Here is an 18,892-nt window from a genome sequence, read left to right on the forward strand (position 1 = left end):
GGTTCGCCTGTGGAATGGCAGAGGAGACTTGTGAAGCTGAGTCACCTAAACCTGCGTGCCCCCTGCCCCCCACCAAGTCTGTTGTTTTGGGTGAGGGGGGAGAGAGTTGTAGATCGGATAAGGCTTTCAACTTGTGAAGGTGTGACATCGGGAATGTACAACCTACCCATCTGGCCGTCCCCAAGAGACAGCACACAGCAAGAGCCTGTGGATCTCTTGTTCCCCTAAGCCTCTCCTTCCAGGACCCTTGAGCCCAGGTGGGGTCTCTGCCTTGAGAAAGACCCCTTCTCCCCATGGCCCTACCCAGTGATGTGAATGCAGTTTTACCCTCTTGCTCAAACCTCCACATTTCCAGACAATGTTTTACATTTAGATACTTGGAGCAGTTGGTCGCACCTTATTTCGATCTGTTTTATGTGCTATTTTGAACAATTCTTTTTCGAATTAAGGGCGAGAGGTTCTGCAGGAACAGTTCTTTCCTCCAGTTCTCCTGCCTCTCCCCACCTCCCATCACGACGCACACATTAACTGGCCAGAGTCACACCGTGAAGAGCTGTGGACCAGGGGCTAATGCCTCCCACCACCCCACTGGCAAGGTGAGTGCAACAGCATCACTCTGGGGGCAGAGATGGGCTGCTGTTTGACTTATTATTGCCGCATGTATTGTGAAAAGAATTGTTTCTTGCACACTATACAGACAGGGCATACCATTCACAGAGAAGGAAAGGGTGCAGAATGTAGTGTTACAGTCATAGCTAGGGTGTAAGAGAGCGACTTAATGTGAGCTAAGTCCATTCAAAAGGCTGATGGTAGCAGGGAAGCTGTTCTTGTGTCGGTTGATACGTGACCTCAGACTTTTGTATCTTTTTTCCTGATGGAAGACGGTGGAACAGAGAATGTCCTGTGGGGGTCCTTAACCAAGGCAGCAGGAAGCGTAGACAGTCAATGGATGGGAGTCTGGTTTGTTTGATGGATTGGGCTACATTCACAACTTTTTGTAATCCCCTGCAGTCTTGGGCAGGAGCTATACCAAGCTGTGATACAACCAGAAAAAACACTTTCTATGGTGCATCTGTAAAAATTGGTGAGAGGCGCAGCTGACGTGCTAAATTTCCTTAGTCTCCTGAGAAAGTCAAGGTATTGGTCATGCTTTTTTAACTCTCATCATTGTCCCTGGAATCTCAGCAATGCAACAAGCAAGCCAAGCTTCCTGGGCACAGGAAGCTCGCGGATGTCAAGACAGAAAGCTTTGAGAGTTTAAACCACCACCACACCAGCCACCACCCCCACCCTTGGGCCAGGCCCATTCAGACACCAGAGCTGTATGGGGATGCAGACCCTCTGATGCAGTTTGAGGGACTAGCAACTGTCCTGGTGATGACTTTGAGGTGGGGGCTGGCTGGCATCAAGATTGTGGGGCTGAGCTCTCACGCCATGTACCATTATAATCAGGCTGGCACAATACTGAAGGGTCAATGCCCAGAAACGATGTCCTCCAGTGAAGGTTCATTGTTAATGGGGGATGGGGTTGGGGGGAAGCAAGCAAGCATGGGGTGGTCGCTGTGGATCTGGAGTCATAGCCCCTGGTGAGGGGGCCCAGGTCGAGGGAAGGTGCTATAGCAATGCAAACAGCAGAATGTCACAAAAATCAGCAACTGATATCTAACCAGTAGAGACTGTTAGATTAACGTGACTTCTACATAAAAGAAATAGGAGCAGGAGTAGGCCATCTAGCCCTTCAAGCCTGCCCCGCCATTCAATAAGATCATGGCTGATCTGTCGTGGCTCAGTTCCACATTCCCGCCCTCTCCCCATAACCCTCAATCCCGTTGCTTATCAAAAACCCATCAACCTGTGTCTTAAAAATATTTAGCGAGGCAGCCTCCACCACTTCAATGGGCAGAGAATTCCAGAGATTCACCACCCTTTGAAGAAGTTCCTCCTCAACTCCATTCTAAACCGCCCCCCCTTTATCTTGAGGCTATGCCCCCTAGTCCTACTGTCCTTTCTGAGTGGGAAGAGTCTCTCCACCTCTATCCTATCCATCCCATTCATCATCTTATACGTCTCAATGCGATCTCCCCTCATTCTTCTAAACTCTAACGAGTACAAGCCTAATTTATTCAGCCTCTCCTCATAGCTCAACCCCCTCAACTCCAGCATCAGCCTAGTAAACCTCCTCTGCACTCCCTCCAAGGCCAAAATATCTTTGCGCAGGTGCGGCACCCAAAACTGCACACAGTACTCCAGCTGCTGCCTCACCAATGCCCTATACAGCTGCAGCAAGACCTCCCTACTTTTATATTCAATCCCCCTCGCTATGAAGGCCAGCATCCCATTCGCCTTCCTGACCACCTGCTGCACCTGCAGGCTGGGTTTTTGCGACTCATGCACAAGGACCCTAGCTCAAAAAGATAGACTTGAGGACATATATATGGATACAAATCATTCCTTAGTGTTTTATTTTATTACATTACTTGCCAAGTTATAACTTAGTTAATTGATTAGCAGGTCTGTTAGGCAATTAAAACCAAGAGTGCAGTGCTCAGTCCCTGGGTTTGGGAAAGGACCACACTGGATCTCAGCTGCGGCTGGACTGGCTTTGGATTCTCAGGGAGAAGGGAGAAGGGAGGGGGGAAGGGAGAAGGGAGAAGGGAGGGGGAGAAGGGAGAAGGGAGGGGGGGAAGGGAGAAGGGAGAAGGGAGGGGGGGAAGGGAGAAGGGAGGGGGGGGAGGGAGAAGGGAGGGGGGGGAGGGAGAAGGGAGGGGGGGGAGGGAGAAGGGAGGGGGAGGGAAGGGAGAAGGGAGGGGGAGGGAAGGGAGGAGAGGGAAGAAGGGAGGGGGGGGAAGGGAGGAGAGGGAAGAAGGGAGGGGGGGGAAGGGAGGAGAGGGAAGAAGGGAGGGGGGGGAGTGGGGGGAAGGGAAGAAGGGAGGGGGAGGGGGAGGGGAAGGGAGGGGGAGGGGAAGGGGGAGGGGGAGGAGGAGGGGGAGGGGGAGGAGGAGGGGGAGGGGAAGGGAGGAGGGGAAGGGAGGGGGAGGGGAAGGGGGAAGGGGGAGGGGGGGAGGAGTGGGGGGGAGGAGAGGGAAGGGGGAGGAGGGGGGGGGAGGAGGGGGGGGAGGAGGAGAGGGAAGGGGGGGAGGGGAGGAGGAAGGGGGGGGAGGGGAGGAGGAAGGGGGGGAGGGGAGGAGGAAGGGGGGGGAGGGGAGGAGGAAGGGGGAGGGGAGGAGGAAGGGGGGGGAGGGGAGGAGGAAGGGGGGGGAAGGGGGGGAGGGGAGGAGGGGAAGGGGGGGGGGAGGAGGGGGAAGGGGGGGAGGGGAGGAGAGGGAAGGGGGAGGGGAGGAGAGGGAAGGGGAAGGGAGGGGGGAGGGGAGGAAAGGGGGAAGGGAAGGGAGGAGGGGAGGCGGGGGGGGGGGGAGAGAGAGGAAGGAAGGTGGAATACGCGAGGTGGAGCAAATGAGTAAAAGAGGGACCCTGAGAACAAGAAGGCATCATGCTGTCTTGCAGTGATAGTCTGTACTATGAAGTGACTATTAGGGAATTGTGCAGACTCAGTCCAGATTTAACTCCAACCGTGCAACAACCGGGCCCTTAGCAAGGATCCCAGCGGATTTGCTGGACTGGAAGGGATTACCTCCTGCTGCACAGTACCACTGGCACATTGTTGACCCTTGCTTTTCTTGTCCATGAGAGGCGGGGGTGGTCTCCAAGTAGATGGCAGCTGCCGCAATAAGTTTCTTCCGGAATATTCTGTAGCTTCCCCCCGCCAGAAAGACGATGAATACAACAGCAAGAGGTGGACAGAGAGGGTGGAGAGTGTCACACTTCACACAAGCTGAACATTCAGAAGCAAGGCAAAGAGTAAGAAGACACGGAGCCGGATTCACGGCAGGAGGTTGCAATGCTTGGAGGAGAGATGGAGCAGGCGTAGGGAGGGGGATCAGCTGCAGCCACAGGTTCCCGGTGCCTTGTCACCCTCGGAGGTGAGCTGGATTAGGTCTGGCTGGGACCCAGAACGGTCCTCACTCTTCATCTGCAGCCAAATAAAAAAACAGGACTCAAGGTTACAGCCCCAGAAACAGACCCTCTGCTCCGTGCCGGCATCCTACCTCCCACTCCTGCAATCCTTTGATTCCTCTCCTTACCCCAATCTTTGCAGCGCACAAGACCATTCAGCCCATCGCATCTGCACTGGCCCTTCAGAAAAAGCACTCAACACACCCTGTGGGAACGACTTCCACATTCTCGCCCCTCTCAAAGCAAAAGACCTTTCTCTTCAATTCCTCCCCGATTGGATTTATTAAGGGATTTTCACAGTAACTTCACTGCAGTGTTAATGTAAGCCTACTTGTAACACTAATAAATAAACTTTAAAAACTTGGTGACCATCTTATATCAATGCCCCCCCTCACCCCAACTCCACCCACCCTCCTTCCCCCGCCCCACCCCCTCCTTCCCCCGCCCCACCCCACCCCCCCCTCCTCCTTCCCCCACCCCACCCCCCTCCTCCTTCCCCCACCCCACCCCCCTTTATTTCTGGACTCCCAACACATGTTGGCATAGTGGTTAGCACTGCTGCCTCAGTGCCAGGGACCCGGGTTCGATTCCCGGCTCGGGTCATTGTGTGGAGTTTGCGCATTCTCCCCATGTCTGCATGGGTTTCCTCCGGGTGCTCTGATTTCCTCCCATAGTCCAAAGATGTGCAGGTTAGGTGGATTGGCCAAGCTAAATTGCCCCTTAGTGTCATTAGCTAGGGTAAATACATGGGAATTATGGGGATTGTGGTTGGTGCAGACTCGATTTGCTGAATGGCCGCCTTCTGCACTGTTGGGTTCAAAGATAAGTGGAAACATCCGTACATCTACCCTACTCAAGCACCCTTCATCTCTCTCAAACAAGCAGCACAGTGACTGCCGCCTCAAAGCACCAGGTTTAATTCCAGCCTGGCCTATTGACTCTTTGCTGCTCCACCTCATTCAATGGTGAGAGATGCTGTTTCATTCCTTCATGGGGATGTGGGGGTCCCCTGGCCAGTCCCAGCATTTATCCCCCCTCCTCCCCCCCCGTCCCTAATTGCCCCCCTTGAGAAGGTGGTGGGTGAGCCACCATCTTGAACCCGCTGCAATCCCATGCGGTGTAGGTACACCCACTGCGCTGTCAGGGGAGGATGGCGGGACTGATGTACGAGGAGAGATTGGATAGGTTAGGGTTGTTTTTGCTGGAGTCCAGACAAATGAGGAGAAGATTTCACAGAAGTTTATAAAATTCGAACAGGACTAGACCTGGGTAGATGCAGGGAGGATGTTCCCAATGGTGGGGGGAGTCTAGAACCAGGGGTCACAGTCTGAGGATTCGGGGTAGACCATTTAGGATAGAGATGAGGAGACATTTCTTCACCCAAAGAAAGGTGAGCCTGTGGAATTCATTACCACAGGAAGTAGTTGATGCCAAAACATTGAATGTATTCGAGAGGCGGCTGGACATAGCACTTGTGGTGAATGGGATCAAAGGTTATGGGGAGAAAGCAGGATTAGGCTACTGAATTAGATGAATGGTGGAGCAGGCTCAAAGGGCCAAATGGCCTCCTCCTATCTATGATTTTGACCCAGCCCCAGTGAGGGAATGTTCGATAGATTTCTCCAGTTGAGATGGTGTGTGCACGTGGAGGGGGAACTTACAGGCTGGGTGGGTGTTCCCCATGGCATATGCTGCCCTTGTCCTTCTCAGGGGTAGAGGTTACTTTGGGGTCCCCACCCCCCCCCCCCCCCCCACGCTGAGGGGATTTTTAGCAGCGGGAACCCAGGCGTTGAACTCAGTGGGAGGCAGTGACATTGTCACTGGTCTAGTAATCCAGAGACCCAGGGTAATGCTCTGGCGACTCCCGGGTTCCAATCCCACGATGGGTGGTGTACGTTGTTTAATCAAATAAAAAAATCTGGAATTAAAAGTCTGACGGTGACCACGAAACCATCATCAATTGTTATTGATGTCAAGGGAATCAAAGGTTACGGGGGAAAGACTGGGCTTGGGAAACTTCTCGGCCATGATGGAATAAACCGTACAACCTCCCTCCCATCACCAAGAAATCCTTCTTCGGCTCACTCCCTCCCCCCCAAACACAACCCCCAACTCCAGAACCTCACCTGCTTCAACGCCAGCCGGACGCAGTTCTGAAACGCCTCCTCCACGTTCATGGCCTCCTTCGCGCTGGTCTCAATGTACGTCAACTTGTGGGCTTTGCACCAGTCCTCTGCGTGTTTGCTGCTGACCTGAGGGACGGTGAGGGGCAATTAATCAACTCACTGTTGGAAAATACAGAAAAAGCGCCAGTGAATTTACCCCCTTTCCCTGTTCCAAACCACATTCCCCGCCCCGCCAGGCAGAGGCTCCAGCTTCACATAGGGTGTAGCTTTACAACCATATAATTCTCTACAGTGCAAAAGAGGCCATTCAGCCCATCGGGTCTGCACCCCCCAACTCTCCAACAGAGCATCTTACCCAAACTACCACTTGTCCTATCCCCATAACCCATGTTTTTACCAGGGCCAATCCACCTAATCTACTCATCTTTGGATGCTAAGGAACAATTTAGCATGGCCAATCCACCTAACCTGCACATCTTTGGATATTAAGGGACACTTTAGCATGGCCAATCCCCCTAAAGTACACATCTTCGGACACTAAGGGACAATTTTGCATGGCCAATCCACCTAACCTGCACATCTTTGGACACTAAGGGACAATTTTGCATGGCCAATCCACCTAACCTGCACATCTTTGGACTGTGGGAGGAAACCGGAGCACCCAGAGGAAACCCACGCAGACACAGGGAGAACGTGCAGACTCCACACAGACAGTGACCCAAGACGGGAATCGAACCCGGGTCCCTGGCGCTGTGAGGCAGCAGTGCTAACCACTGTGCCAGCCACAGGTCATAGACTTTTACAGCACTGAAAGAGGCCTTTGGCCCACAGTATCTGTGGCAGCCCATCAAATATCTATCCTAATCCCATTTCCAGCACCTGATCCATGGTCTAAGAACTCTGAGGCATTTCAAGTGCTCATCCAAATACTTCTTAAATCTTGAGGCTTCCTGCCTCTCCCACCCATTCAGGCAGCGAATCCCAGATTCTCACCACCCTCTGGGTGAAACGGTTTCTCCTCAAATCCTCGCTAAAATCTCTTCTAAAGATACACTGCAAAGGCTCCTGCAATCAAACAGCTAGTGGGCACATTCACATCGGACAAGCTACCCAGCTTTGGCAGGGAAAACACGGCCTGATGCAAAATGGTGGGGAGGGGCCCCGCCGCTTACCTCTCTGCTGCTGCTGCTCAAGTCTGTCTTATTGCCAATGACGACGAAAGGGAAGCCATCAGGGTCCCTGGGATCAGCCTGAAGCAGGAACTCCTTCCTCCAGCCGTCCAGCGCCCGGAACGAGGCCTCCGAGGTCACATCAAACACCAGGATGCAGCAGTCTGTACCCCTGTACAGCACTGACCCCAGCGACTGGAAACGCTCAGTCCCAGCTGTGTCCCACACCTGGAGGGGATGGAAAAACAGCTTTACATCTAAGAACCCCAGTCAAGTTCCATTTAATCTGTCCAGTGATGTTCACTGACCTCGCTGCCATTTTGCTTTCAGAAGAACGAGAGGTGGCCTTATTGAGACATATCGGATTCTCAGGGGGTGTCTGACAGGGTGGATGCTGAGAGGCTGTTTCTCCTTGTGGGAGAGTCTGGGACCAGAGGGCACTATCTCAGAGTGAGGGGGTCACCCATTGGAGACAGAGATGAGGAGGAATTTCTTCTCTTGGAAGGGAGGGAATGTGTGGAATTCTTTACTGCAGAGGCCAGGTCACTGAGTGTGTTCAAGACTGAGATAGATAGATTATTAATTAGCGAGGGAATCGAGGGGATAAGGTGGGGGATGGGAGTTAAGGATTCCCACACCAGATCAGTCATTGATGGACGCAGACTCGATGGGCCTGTCTTATGGTCTCGAGACTTCTGGTCAATTATTTCACAGGGATATGGGTGCTGCTGGCCAGGTCCAGCATTTAGCCGGTCTCAGGGTCACTGTCTGTGTGGAATCTGCACGTTCTCCCCATGTCTGCGTGGGTTTCCTCCGGGTGCTCCGGTTTCCTCCCACAGTCCAAAAGACGTGCAGGTTAGGGTGCACTGGCCGTGCTAAATTCTCCCTCAGTGTAACCCAAACAGGCGCTGGAGCGTGGCGACCAGGGAATTTTCACAGTAACTTCACTGCCGTGTTAATGTAAGCCTACTTGTGACAAATGAATAAACTTTAAACTTCAGGTGGATTGGCCATGCTAAGTTGCCCCTTAGTGTCCAAAGATGTGCAGATTAGGGGTACTGGCCATGCTAAATTGCCACTTTGTGTCCAAAGATGTGTAGGTTAGGTGGATTGGCCATGCTAAATTGCCCCTTAGTGTCCAAAGATGTATAGGTTAGGTGGATTGACCATGCTAAATTGCCCCTTAGTGTCCAAAGATGTGTAGGTTAGGTGGATTGGCCATGCTAAATTGCCCCTTAGTGTCCAAAGATGTATAGGTTAGATGGATTGGCCATGCTAAATTGCCTGTTAGAATCTGGGAGATAAGCAGGGTAAATACGCAGGGTTATGGGAATAGGACCTGGATAGGATTGTGATCTGTGAAGACTTGATGGGCCGAATGGTCCCTTTCTACGCTGTGGAGATTTTATGATCTTGCTCTCCTGCCCTTCCTCTAAAGGGCGCTGCGGGAACCTGATGGGACAGACGGAAACTGGTGCCAAACACCACACATGAACATCAGCACCTCTGGCAGTGCAGCACTCCCTCGGTGCCGGGTCAGTCTCTGATGCTCGAGAGATCTGGGGAGCGGAACTCAGATTGGGGCTCACGGCTCAGAGGCAGGTGTGGAGACCCAAGCGAGCCAGGGACAGCTGGCGGAGATTGTCACCCTGGCACCGAGTAAACTTTCTGTGGCCTTTAAACCACCCTATAGAGTGAAGGGGAGAGCATGTCGGGGGCCTCCCAGCACCGTACCAACAGGCTTGGTGCCCCCCCCCCCCTCCCCCCCCCCCAACCCCACTCCCCAACAACCACCTACCAAGACCCCAAGGCTGAGTGTGCTGAGTGGTGGCAGGCTCCACCTTGGCCTCCTGACGTTGCCGCTTTGGCAGTGGTCTCATTCTGCGGGGGGTTAGAAATGGGATGGGGTGGAAGGGGGAGCTGCGATTCACCAACCTGCACAGTGATATTCTTGCCATCCAAGGAGACATCCCGGATGAGAAAGTCGGCTCCGATGGTGGCTTTGTAGGAGTTGGTATAATGCTTGTTCACGTACAGGTTCATGAGGGCTGATTTCCCCACTCTGCAACAGAAAAGGAATTCGCAGGGTTATCCCGAAAGGTTCCCGGGCTGGGCCATTCCCACCTCAGGCAATCCCACCCAATCCCGCATTCCATCCAGGACGAAGCAGCCCCTCTCCCCCGGCTCGATCAACACACTAACCACCCACCTTCAACACTCACCCCCTCCACCACCGACACACAGCGGCAGCAGTGTGTACCATCTACAGGGCACACTGCAGTGACTCACTCCTTCGACAGCGCTGCCCAAACTCACCACCTCTACACCCTAAAAGGACAAGGACAGCGGACGCCATGGGGAACACCATGTGTCACTGGGTATATTGTCATAGAGGTTTACAGCATGGAAACAGGCCCTTCGGCCCAACTTGTCCATACCACCCTTTCTTTTAAACCACTAAGTTAGTCCCACTTGCCCACGTTTACCCCATATCCCTCTATACCCATCTTACCCATGTAACTGTCTAAATGCTTTTTAAAAGACAAAATTGTACCCGCCTCTACTACTAACTCTGGCAGCTTGTTCCAGACACTCACCACCCTCTGTATGAAAAAATTGCCCCTCTGGACCCTTTTGTATCTCTCCCCTCTCACCTGAAACCTATGCTCTCCAGTTTTAGTATAACGCTGTGTATATTATATAGTAACACACCGTGCGTCACTGGGTATAACACTGTTTACATTATATAATAACACAGTGTGCGTCACTGGGTATAACAATGTGTATATTATATAATAACACACCGTGCGTCATTGGGTATAACGCCGTGTATATTATATAGTAACACACTGTGCGTCACTGGGTATAACGCTGTGTATATTATATAATAACGCACCGTGCATCACTGGGTATAACACTGTATATTATATAATAACGCACCGTGCGTCACTGGGTATAACGCCGTGTATATTATACAATAACGCACCATGCGTCACTGGGTATAACGCCGTGTATATTACACAATAACGCACCGTGCGTCACTGGGTATAACGCCGTGTATATTATACAATAACACACAGTGCGTCACTGGGTATAACGCCGTGTATATTATACAATAACGCACCGTGCGTCACTGGGTATAACACTGTGTATTACATAATAACGCACCGTGCGTCACTGGGTATAACACTGTGTATATTATATAATAACGCACTGTGCGTCACTGGGTATAACGCCGTGTATATTATATAATAACGCACCGTGCGTCACTGGGTATAACGCTGTGTATATTATATAATAACACACCGTGCGTCACTGGGTATAACACACCGTGCGTCACTGGGTATAACACTGTGTATATTATATAATAACACACCGTGCGTCATTGGGTATAACACTGTATATTATATAATAATACACACCATGCGTCACTGCATATAATGCTGTGTATATTATATAATAACACCGTGTGTCACTGGGTATAACGCTGTGTATAGTATATAATAACACCGTGCGTCACTGGGTATAACGCTGTGTATATTATATAATAACACACCCTGCATCACTGGGTATAATGCTGTGTAAATTATATACTAACGCACCATGCGTCACTGGGTATAACACTGTATATTATATAATAACACACACTGCGTCACTGCATATAATGCTGTGTATATTATATAATAACACACTGTGTGTCACTGCGTATAACACTGTGTATATTATATAATAACACACCGTGCGCCACTGGGTGTAATGCTGTGTATATTATATAGTAATACTGTGCGTCACTGGGTGTAACGCTGTGTATATTATATAATAACGCATGATGTGTCACTGGGTATAACACTGTATATTATATAATAACGGTGCATCACTGGGTATAATACTGTGTATATTATATAGTAAGACACTGTGCGTTACTGGGTATAACGCTGTGTATATTATCTGATAACACACCGTGCGTCACTGGGTATAATGCTGTGTATATTGTAATAGTAACACTGTGCGTCAATGGGTGTAACGCTGTGTATATTATACAATAACACACCGTGTGTCGCTGGTGTAACACTGTGTATATTATATAATAATACACCGTGCATGACTGGGTATAACACTGTGTATATTGTATAGTAAGACACTGTGCATTACTGGGTATAATGCTGTGTATGTTATATAATAACACACCGTGTGTCACTGGTGTAACGCTATGTATATTATATAACACACCGTGTGTCACTGGTGTAACGCTTTGTATATTACATAATAACGCACCGTGCGTCACTGGTGTAATGCTATGTATATTATGTAATACTTCGGGGACTGGGTATGTCGCCCGTTGTTATGAGGCGAAGGGTGATTCTCCTCTGTGAACTAACACGTAACCACTCAGAGGAGTACCTTGTCCTGTAATCCGTCAAAGTGAGCGTGCAGAGGTACGACCGGCTCGTCACCAATTTGCCACTGGTTAAATCAAAATAACTCCCTGACAGTCTCTCTAAAATCAACAAGTAACAATTTATTTATCTAGCTAATAATGAAGACGTTAACTAAACTGTTAACAAACTGAATACAACACGATTCTAATGGAACACTGTTTAGATAACTACAATCCCCCTTATTAAGAAAAAAAAGAATTTTAGTCACCCTCTAAATTACAACCAGGTTTTGTCTCTTCTGGAATATCTGGGCCTTCTGTTGATTCTTTTTTCTTTGCTACCTGGATGAGAATTTGAGCTAAAAGCAGGTGGCAGTTGCTTTCCCCTCTGTCGCCCTATCCCCTTCCTTTTATACCTGTGATGACATATCACCATTTCCCACAATACAAAATGGTCCTAGGTTGCCAAAATCATTGGATTTAAATTTAATAGGTTCTTGGTATCTACGGGGCTAAATCAAATTGATTGGCTGAATTCAAATAATTCGAAAGCCTGTTGCCTTGGTAACCCTGCTGCTTGTCCACCTGATACAAATGTTTCATTTTGGGTACTCTATCTGTACTTGCTTTTTTTTACTTTCTAAGCACAGAGAAAGGATCATTTTTTAAAGGGACCCCATACATTCCTGAGTGCTTTACAATTTTATAAACACCAATCTACAAATACTCTACCCAACCTCCCAACACTCATCCAATAGTATCCCACAGTACAGGAAGAGGCCACTCAGCTCATTGGCTCTGTACCTTCTCTCTGACAGAGCATCTTATCCAGGTCCTTTCCCCTGCCTTATCCCCGCAATCCCATATATTTATTCTGCCAATCCACCTAACCTGCACCTCTTTGGACACTAAGGGCCAATTTAGCATGGCCACAATGCACTTAACCTGTACATCTCTGGACATTAAGGGGCAATTTAGCACAACCAATCCACCTAACTTGTACATCTTTGGACACTGAGGGCCAATTTAGCATGGCCACAATCCACTTAACCTTTACATCTTTGGACACTAACAGACAATTTAGCATGGCCAATCCACCTCACCTGCACATCCTCGGACCATGGGAGGAAACCAGAGCACCCGGAGGAAACCCACGCGGACACAGGGAGAACATGCAAACTCCACACAGACAGTGACCCAATTGAACCCGAGTCCCTGATGCTGTGAGGCAGCAGTGCTAACCCCTGTGCCACCAGGCCGTCCCTGTACATAAGAGGTATACAAGATATGAATTCTCTGTGCAGATGTGCAGAAGGTGAAGCCTCCCAGTGTAAAGAGACGCAGCCAGAGAAGTGGCCAGTTGGTTGACGTTGTGGCAGGTTCTTCATTTAGAGTTCCCCACCCACTGAATGGGTCTTACCCCGAGTTTCCCAGAAGAATGACCTTCACGTGGACTCGCTTCCTCATGGACATCTTCCTGCCGGACGCACCTCGGAAACCAGAGCATGGGGTAGCCTGCAAGAGAGGACAGGACATCGCGTCACTGGCTACCACCCAGCTGCTCACTCCCACCATTGCCTATTGGTGGGATCTTGCTGTGTGAAACACATTTGGCCGGGAGGGAGAAACTGAGCGGGATGTTCTGAGAACACAGAATGCGCAATCTGCATTTCTATAAGTGCCTATCATCCCCAAAATGCCTTTGAGCAAATGTAGCACATTTTCCAGGCATGGTGAGTGCTGGGATGAAGGAAACTGGCCCACTCAATTTGCACATTGGAGAAAATAGCAAGGCATCTTGAGGGGAATTGCTTGATAGAGCAGACACAGCACGGCTTCGTTAAGGGGAAGTCGTGTCTGACGAATTTATTGGAGTTCTATGAGGATGTGTCTAGGGTGGTGGATAGAGGAGAGCTGGTGGATGTGGTCTTTCTTGATTTTCAGAAGGCATTTGATAAGGTACCTCACAAGAGGTTATTGCAGAAGGTTGAGGGACATGGAGTTGGGGGTAGGGTGTTAGCGTGGATAGAGGACTGGTTGTCAAATAGGAGGCAGAGAGTGGGGGTCAATGGGTGCTATTTGGATTGGCGGTTGGTGACTAGTGGAGTGCCCAAGGGGTCGGTGCTGGGGCCTCAGCTATTTACCATTTATATAGATGATCTGGAGGAGGGAACCGAGTGTATGGTGTCAAAATTTGCTGATGGCACCAAGATTGGTGGAACGGCAAATTGTGCGGAGGGTGTGGAGAGTCTGCAGAAGGATCTAGATAGGCTGGGCAAATGGGCCAGGAACTGGCAAATGGAATTTAATGTTGGCAAGTGTGAAGTTGTCCACTTTGGTAGGAATAATGGTAGGAAGGACTATTACTTACGTGGCGAGAAACTACAGCATGCGACGGTGCAGAGGGACCTCGGGGTCCTTGTGTATGAGTCGCAAAAACCCAGCCTGCAGGTGCAGCAGGTGGTCAGGAAGGCGAATGGGATGCTGGCCTTCATAGCGAGGGGGATTGAATATAAAAGTAGGGAGGTCTTGCTGCAACTGTACAGGGCATTGGTGAGGCCGCAGCTGGAGTACTGTGTGCAGTTTTGGTCGCCGCACTTACGCAAGGATATTTTGGCCTTGGAGGGAGTGCAGAGGAGGTTTACTAGGCTGATTCCGGAGTTGAGGGGGTTGAACTATGAGGAGAGGCTGAATAAACTAGGCTTGTACTCGTTAGAGTTTAGAAGAATGAGGGGAGATCTCATTGAGACATATGTTGAATGGGATGGATAGGATAGAGGTGGAGAGGCTCTTCCCACTCAGAAAGGACAGTAGGACTAGAGGGCACAGCCTCAAGATAAAGGGGGGGCGGTTTAGAACGGAGTTGAGGAGGAACTTCTTCACTCAAAGGGTGGTGAATCTCTGCCCGTTGAAGTGGTGGAGGCTGCCTCGCTAAATATATTTAAGACGCGGGTTGATAGGTTTTTGATAGGCAAGGGGATTAAGGGTTATGGGGAGAGGGCAGGAATGTGGAACTGAGACACGACAGATCAGCCACGATCTTATTGAATGGCGGGGCAGGCTCGAGGGGCTAGATGGCCTACATGGCCTACTCCTGCTCCTATTTCTTATGTTTATGTTCACACAGCAAGCTCCCAAACACAGTAATGTCATTCTCTCCCAGGTCACCAACTGAGGTTGCTTGAAGGGTAAGTATTGGCAGGCTGGTGTGATTCCCCTGCTCTCTCACCAGACATCCCTCCCACAGTGTAACAGGCTGGGGGCAAGGGATCTTTTATGGGGGGGGGGGGGGGGGGGGGGGATACAAAGTTAGTTGAGGTGTTGCTTGATAGAAATGCTAAACTAACTCAAAACAATCTACGTATTATTTATGTACTTCCAATAAATCCACAACTTCAGCAGCAGGTATTTTCAAACTAATTAGTTCAGACCCACATTGATATCGTACGAAAAATTTGCATATCAGAAAATACAAAGCCCCACACGACTACAAATAGTCACAGAATGAGTTAAAATCTGTGGGCAACATCATTTAAAACGCCCTTGTTAACTCAAACATGACTCAATCTTAGCAAATGTAAATCCATATAATTGCCTGCCATTCATCTACATTCCCCCCTTTACAAAAATAATCACAAATTAAATCGAAAGTTTAAAGAAAAACAGAGAAAGGGGTCCTCCCCGCAATTTGGAAACTAACAATTTGAAGTTGAATTGAAAAGTCGACGTTTGATTCTAAAGACTAAGTGGCAGTGGAAGGAGAGAGAGTTTGATTCAGAGATATTGCTGAGTTGTGTTTTAAGCAGAAGTTTTGAATGTGAGAAGGTTGTGTGGATGCCCATGGTGCAGGAGGGAAGGATATTCTCTTACCCCTCGGGGTCCCAGGATTTAAATGCAGCCTTTCACTTTCCACAACTTGTTCAGCAACTTTCCGAGTAGGGCAGCTACTTCCGGGTCTGTGTTCCTGTCCAATCAATTCCTCCTCACTAACTACTGCAACTGGGGCTGATAAATATTTAATTCCTCTACACTGTGGGTGCCACTTGTTGAGACAGGACCGAGACTTTGCTGCTTCAGGGGATTACTCTGATACGCCACAAGAATTTAAACTAAACCTGCAACACTCCCTACCTTTGTAACCTCCTCCAGCCCCTAAAACATTCCCCATTTCTGTTAGCTCCTCAAGCCCTGACAACCCTCCCTATCTTTGTAAAGTCCTCCAGAGCCAACAATCCTCTAACCTCCTCCAGCCCCTACAACCCTCTGTATCAGTGTAACCTCCTCCGGCCCCTCAACCTCCTATCTCTGTAACCTCCACCAGCTCCCTACAACCCAATCTCTGTAACCTCCTCCAGCCCCTAAAACCTTCCCTATCTCTGTAACCTCCTGCAGCCCCTACAACCCTCCCTATCCCTGTAGCCTCCTTCAGCCCTTACACCCCTCTCTATCTCTGGAACCTCCTCCAGCCCCAACAACCCTCCCTATCTCTGTAACCTCCTCCAACCCGTACAACCCTCTCTATCTCTGTAACCTCCTCCAGCCCCGACACCCCTCCCTATGTCTGTAACCTCCTCCAGCCCCTACACCCCTCCCTATGTCTGTAACCTCCTCCAGCTCCTACACCCCTCCCTATGTCTGTAACCTCCACCTGCCCCTACAACACCTCTACTTTCTCAGAAGACTAAGGAAATTTGGCATGTCAACTTTTACAGATGCACCATAGAAAGCATTCTTTCTGGTTGTATCACAGCTTGGTATGGGTTCCTGCTTTGCCCAAGACCACAAGGAACTACGAAAGCGTGTGAACTTTTGATTTGAATTGATTCGATTTATTGTTGTCACATGTATTGACATACAGTGGAGAATATTGTTTCTTGCACACTGTGCAGACGGGACATGTGGTTCATAGAGAAGGAAATGAGGGAGTGTTTAAATGAGTTAGAATGAAGTTTTAGAAGCATAGTATGAGAGTAAAAGATAGAATTAGAAGGTATGCTGGGCGCAGCTTGCAAGAAGTCGCCTCACTCCAACACAATCTTGGATTTTGAATGTAACCCAATCTATCACGTAAAACAACCTCCCATCCGTTGACTCTGTCTACACTTCACGCTGCCTCAGAAAAGCAGCCAGCAAGATAAAGGATTCCACTTTCTTCCATCAGGAAAAAGATACAAAAGTCTGATGTCACATACTAACTGATGCAAGAACAGCTCCTGCCCGGCTGCTGTCAGACTTCTGAATGGGGCTATCTCACATTAAGTTGATCTTTCTCTGCACCCTAGCTGTGACTGTAACACTACATTCTCCACCCTCTTCTTCTCTATGTACAGTATGCTTTGTCTGTACAGTGCACAAGAAACAATCCTTTTCACTGTATACTAATACATGTGACTATAATAAATTAAATCAAAATCAAAACCCTATCTCTGAAACCTCCTCCAGCCCTGACAACCCTTCCTATCTCTGTAACCCCCTCCAGCTTCCTACAATCCTCCCTATCTCTGTAACCTCCTCCAACCCCGACAATCCTCCATTTCACTGTAACCACCTCCAGCCTCTACAACCCTCCCTATCTCTGTAACTTCCTCTAGCCTCCTACAATGCCCCCTATCTCTGCAACATCCTCCAGCCTCTATAACCCTCCCTATCTCTGTAACTCCCTCAAGCCCCTACAACCCTCCTTATTTCTGCAACATCCTCTAGACCTTACAACCTTCCCTATCTCTGTAACCTCTCCTACACCACTTCCTATTTCTGTAACCTCCTCCAACCTTCCCTACTTCTGTCCCTCCTCCAGCTTCAACAACCTTCCCCATCTCTGTAATCTCCTCAAGCCCCTACAATCCTCCCTATCTGTAACTTCCTCCAGCCCCTACAACCTTCCTTACCTCTTTAACCTACGTCTTTAATCCTACAACCCTCTAAGATCTCTGCCTTCCTCCGATTCTGGCCTCTTGAGCATCCTCCATTGACGGCTGTGCCTTCAGTTGCAGGGCGGGGGAGGGGGCGGCAGGAGGGGCATTGTGGTGGCTATGCTTTGGAATTCCCTCACTGAATCTCTTCATCTCTTGCCCTCTCTCTTTCTCGACCTCTTGTTCTCCTTTAAGAGGCTCCCACAAATCAACCAGTTGATCAATTGTTCCGAATATGTTCTTCTGCGACTCGGAGTCAGATTTTGTTTGATTATTGTCCTGACCCCACCCCATGAGCTGCTTTGGGTGAGATAGTTTCTCCCAGGTTAAAGATGGAAATGTAAGATTTTGTCATAAGAACATAAGAACATAAGAAATAGGAGCAGGAGTAGGCCATCTAGCCCTTCGAGCCTGCCCCGCCATTCAATAAGATCATGGCTGATCTGTTGTGGCTCAGTTCCACTTTCCCGCCCTCTCCCCATAACCCTTAATCCCCTCTCTTATCAAAAACCAATCAACCCGCTTCTTAAAAATATTTAGCGAGGCAGCCTCCACCACTTCAACGGGCAGAGAATTCCAGAGATTCACCACCCTTTGAGTGAAGAAGTTCCTCCTCAACTCCGTTCTAAACCGCCTCCCCTTTATCTTGAGGCTGTGCCCCCTAGTCCTACTGTCTTTTTTGAGCGGGAAGAGTCTCTCCACCTCTATCCTATCCATCCCATTCATCATCTTATACGTCTCAATGAGATCTCCCCTCATTCTTCTAAACTCTAGCGAGTACAAGCCTAGTTTATTCAGCCTCTCCTCATAGCTCAACCCCCTCAACTCCGGTATCAGCCTAGTAAACCTCCTCTGCACTCCCTCCAGGGCCAAAATATCCTTGCACAGGTGCGGCGCCCAAAACTGCACACAGTACTCCAGCTGTCATTTGTGCTTGGCCCAAAGGACATCTCATTGGCTCGATGCTGGATGACTTTTTATTTATTTATTGGTGTCACAAGTTGGCTTACATTAACACTGCAACAAAGTTACTGTGAAAATCACCCAGTTGCCACACTCTGGCGCTGGTTCGGGTACACTGAGGGAGAATTTAGCACAGCCAATGCACCCTAACCAGCACATCTTTCAGGCTGTGGAAGGAAACCGGAGCACCTGGAGGAAACCCACGCAGACACGGGGAGAATGAGCAGACTCTACACAGTCACTCAAGCTGGGAATTGAATCTGGATCCCAGGTGCTGTGAGGCAGCAATGCTAGCCATTGGGTCACCATGCGGCCTGTGGAAACTTCATC

The 18,892-nt window shown here is 49.5% G+C and overlaps 1 protein-coding gene across 1 annotated transcript; it reads right to left on the reverse strand.

Annotated features, from left to right (window-relative positions):
• Positions 1 to 3,652: 3,652 nt before the first annotated feature.
• LOC145353025 (uncharacterized) lies at positions 3,653 to 15,637 on the reverse strand. Its single transcript, XM_080203332.1, has 6 exons — positions 15,558 to 15,637; positions 13,108 to 13,202; positions 9,245 to 9,371; positions 7,313 to 7,537; positions 6,141 to 6,266; positions 3,653 to 4,030 (listed from the first exon to the last, which is right to left on the reverse strand). The coding sequence occupies exons 2-6, from the start codon at positions 13,158 to 13,160 to the stop codon at positions 3,938 to 3,940; spliced, it is 624 nt and encodes a 207-aa protein (XP_080059458.1). The 5' UTR covers positions 13,161 to 13,202; positions 15,558 to 15,637; the 3' UTR covers positions 3,653 to 3,937.
• Positions 15,638 to 18,892: the final 3,255 nt, after the last annotated feature.

Source organism: Carcharhinus amblyrhynchos, chromosome 15 (assembly GCF_965287045.1).
Source record: "Carcharhinus amblyrhynchos chromosome 15, sCarAmb.v2.hapA, whole genome shotgun sequence".
Lineage (NCBI taxonomy): Eukaryota > Metazoa > Chordata > Chondrichthyes > Carcharhiniformes > Carcharhinidae > Carcharhinus > Carcharhinus amblyrhynchos.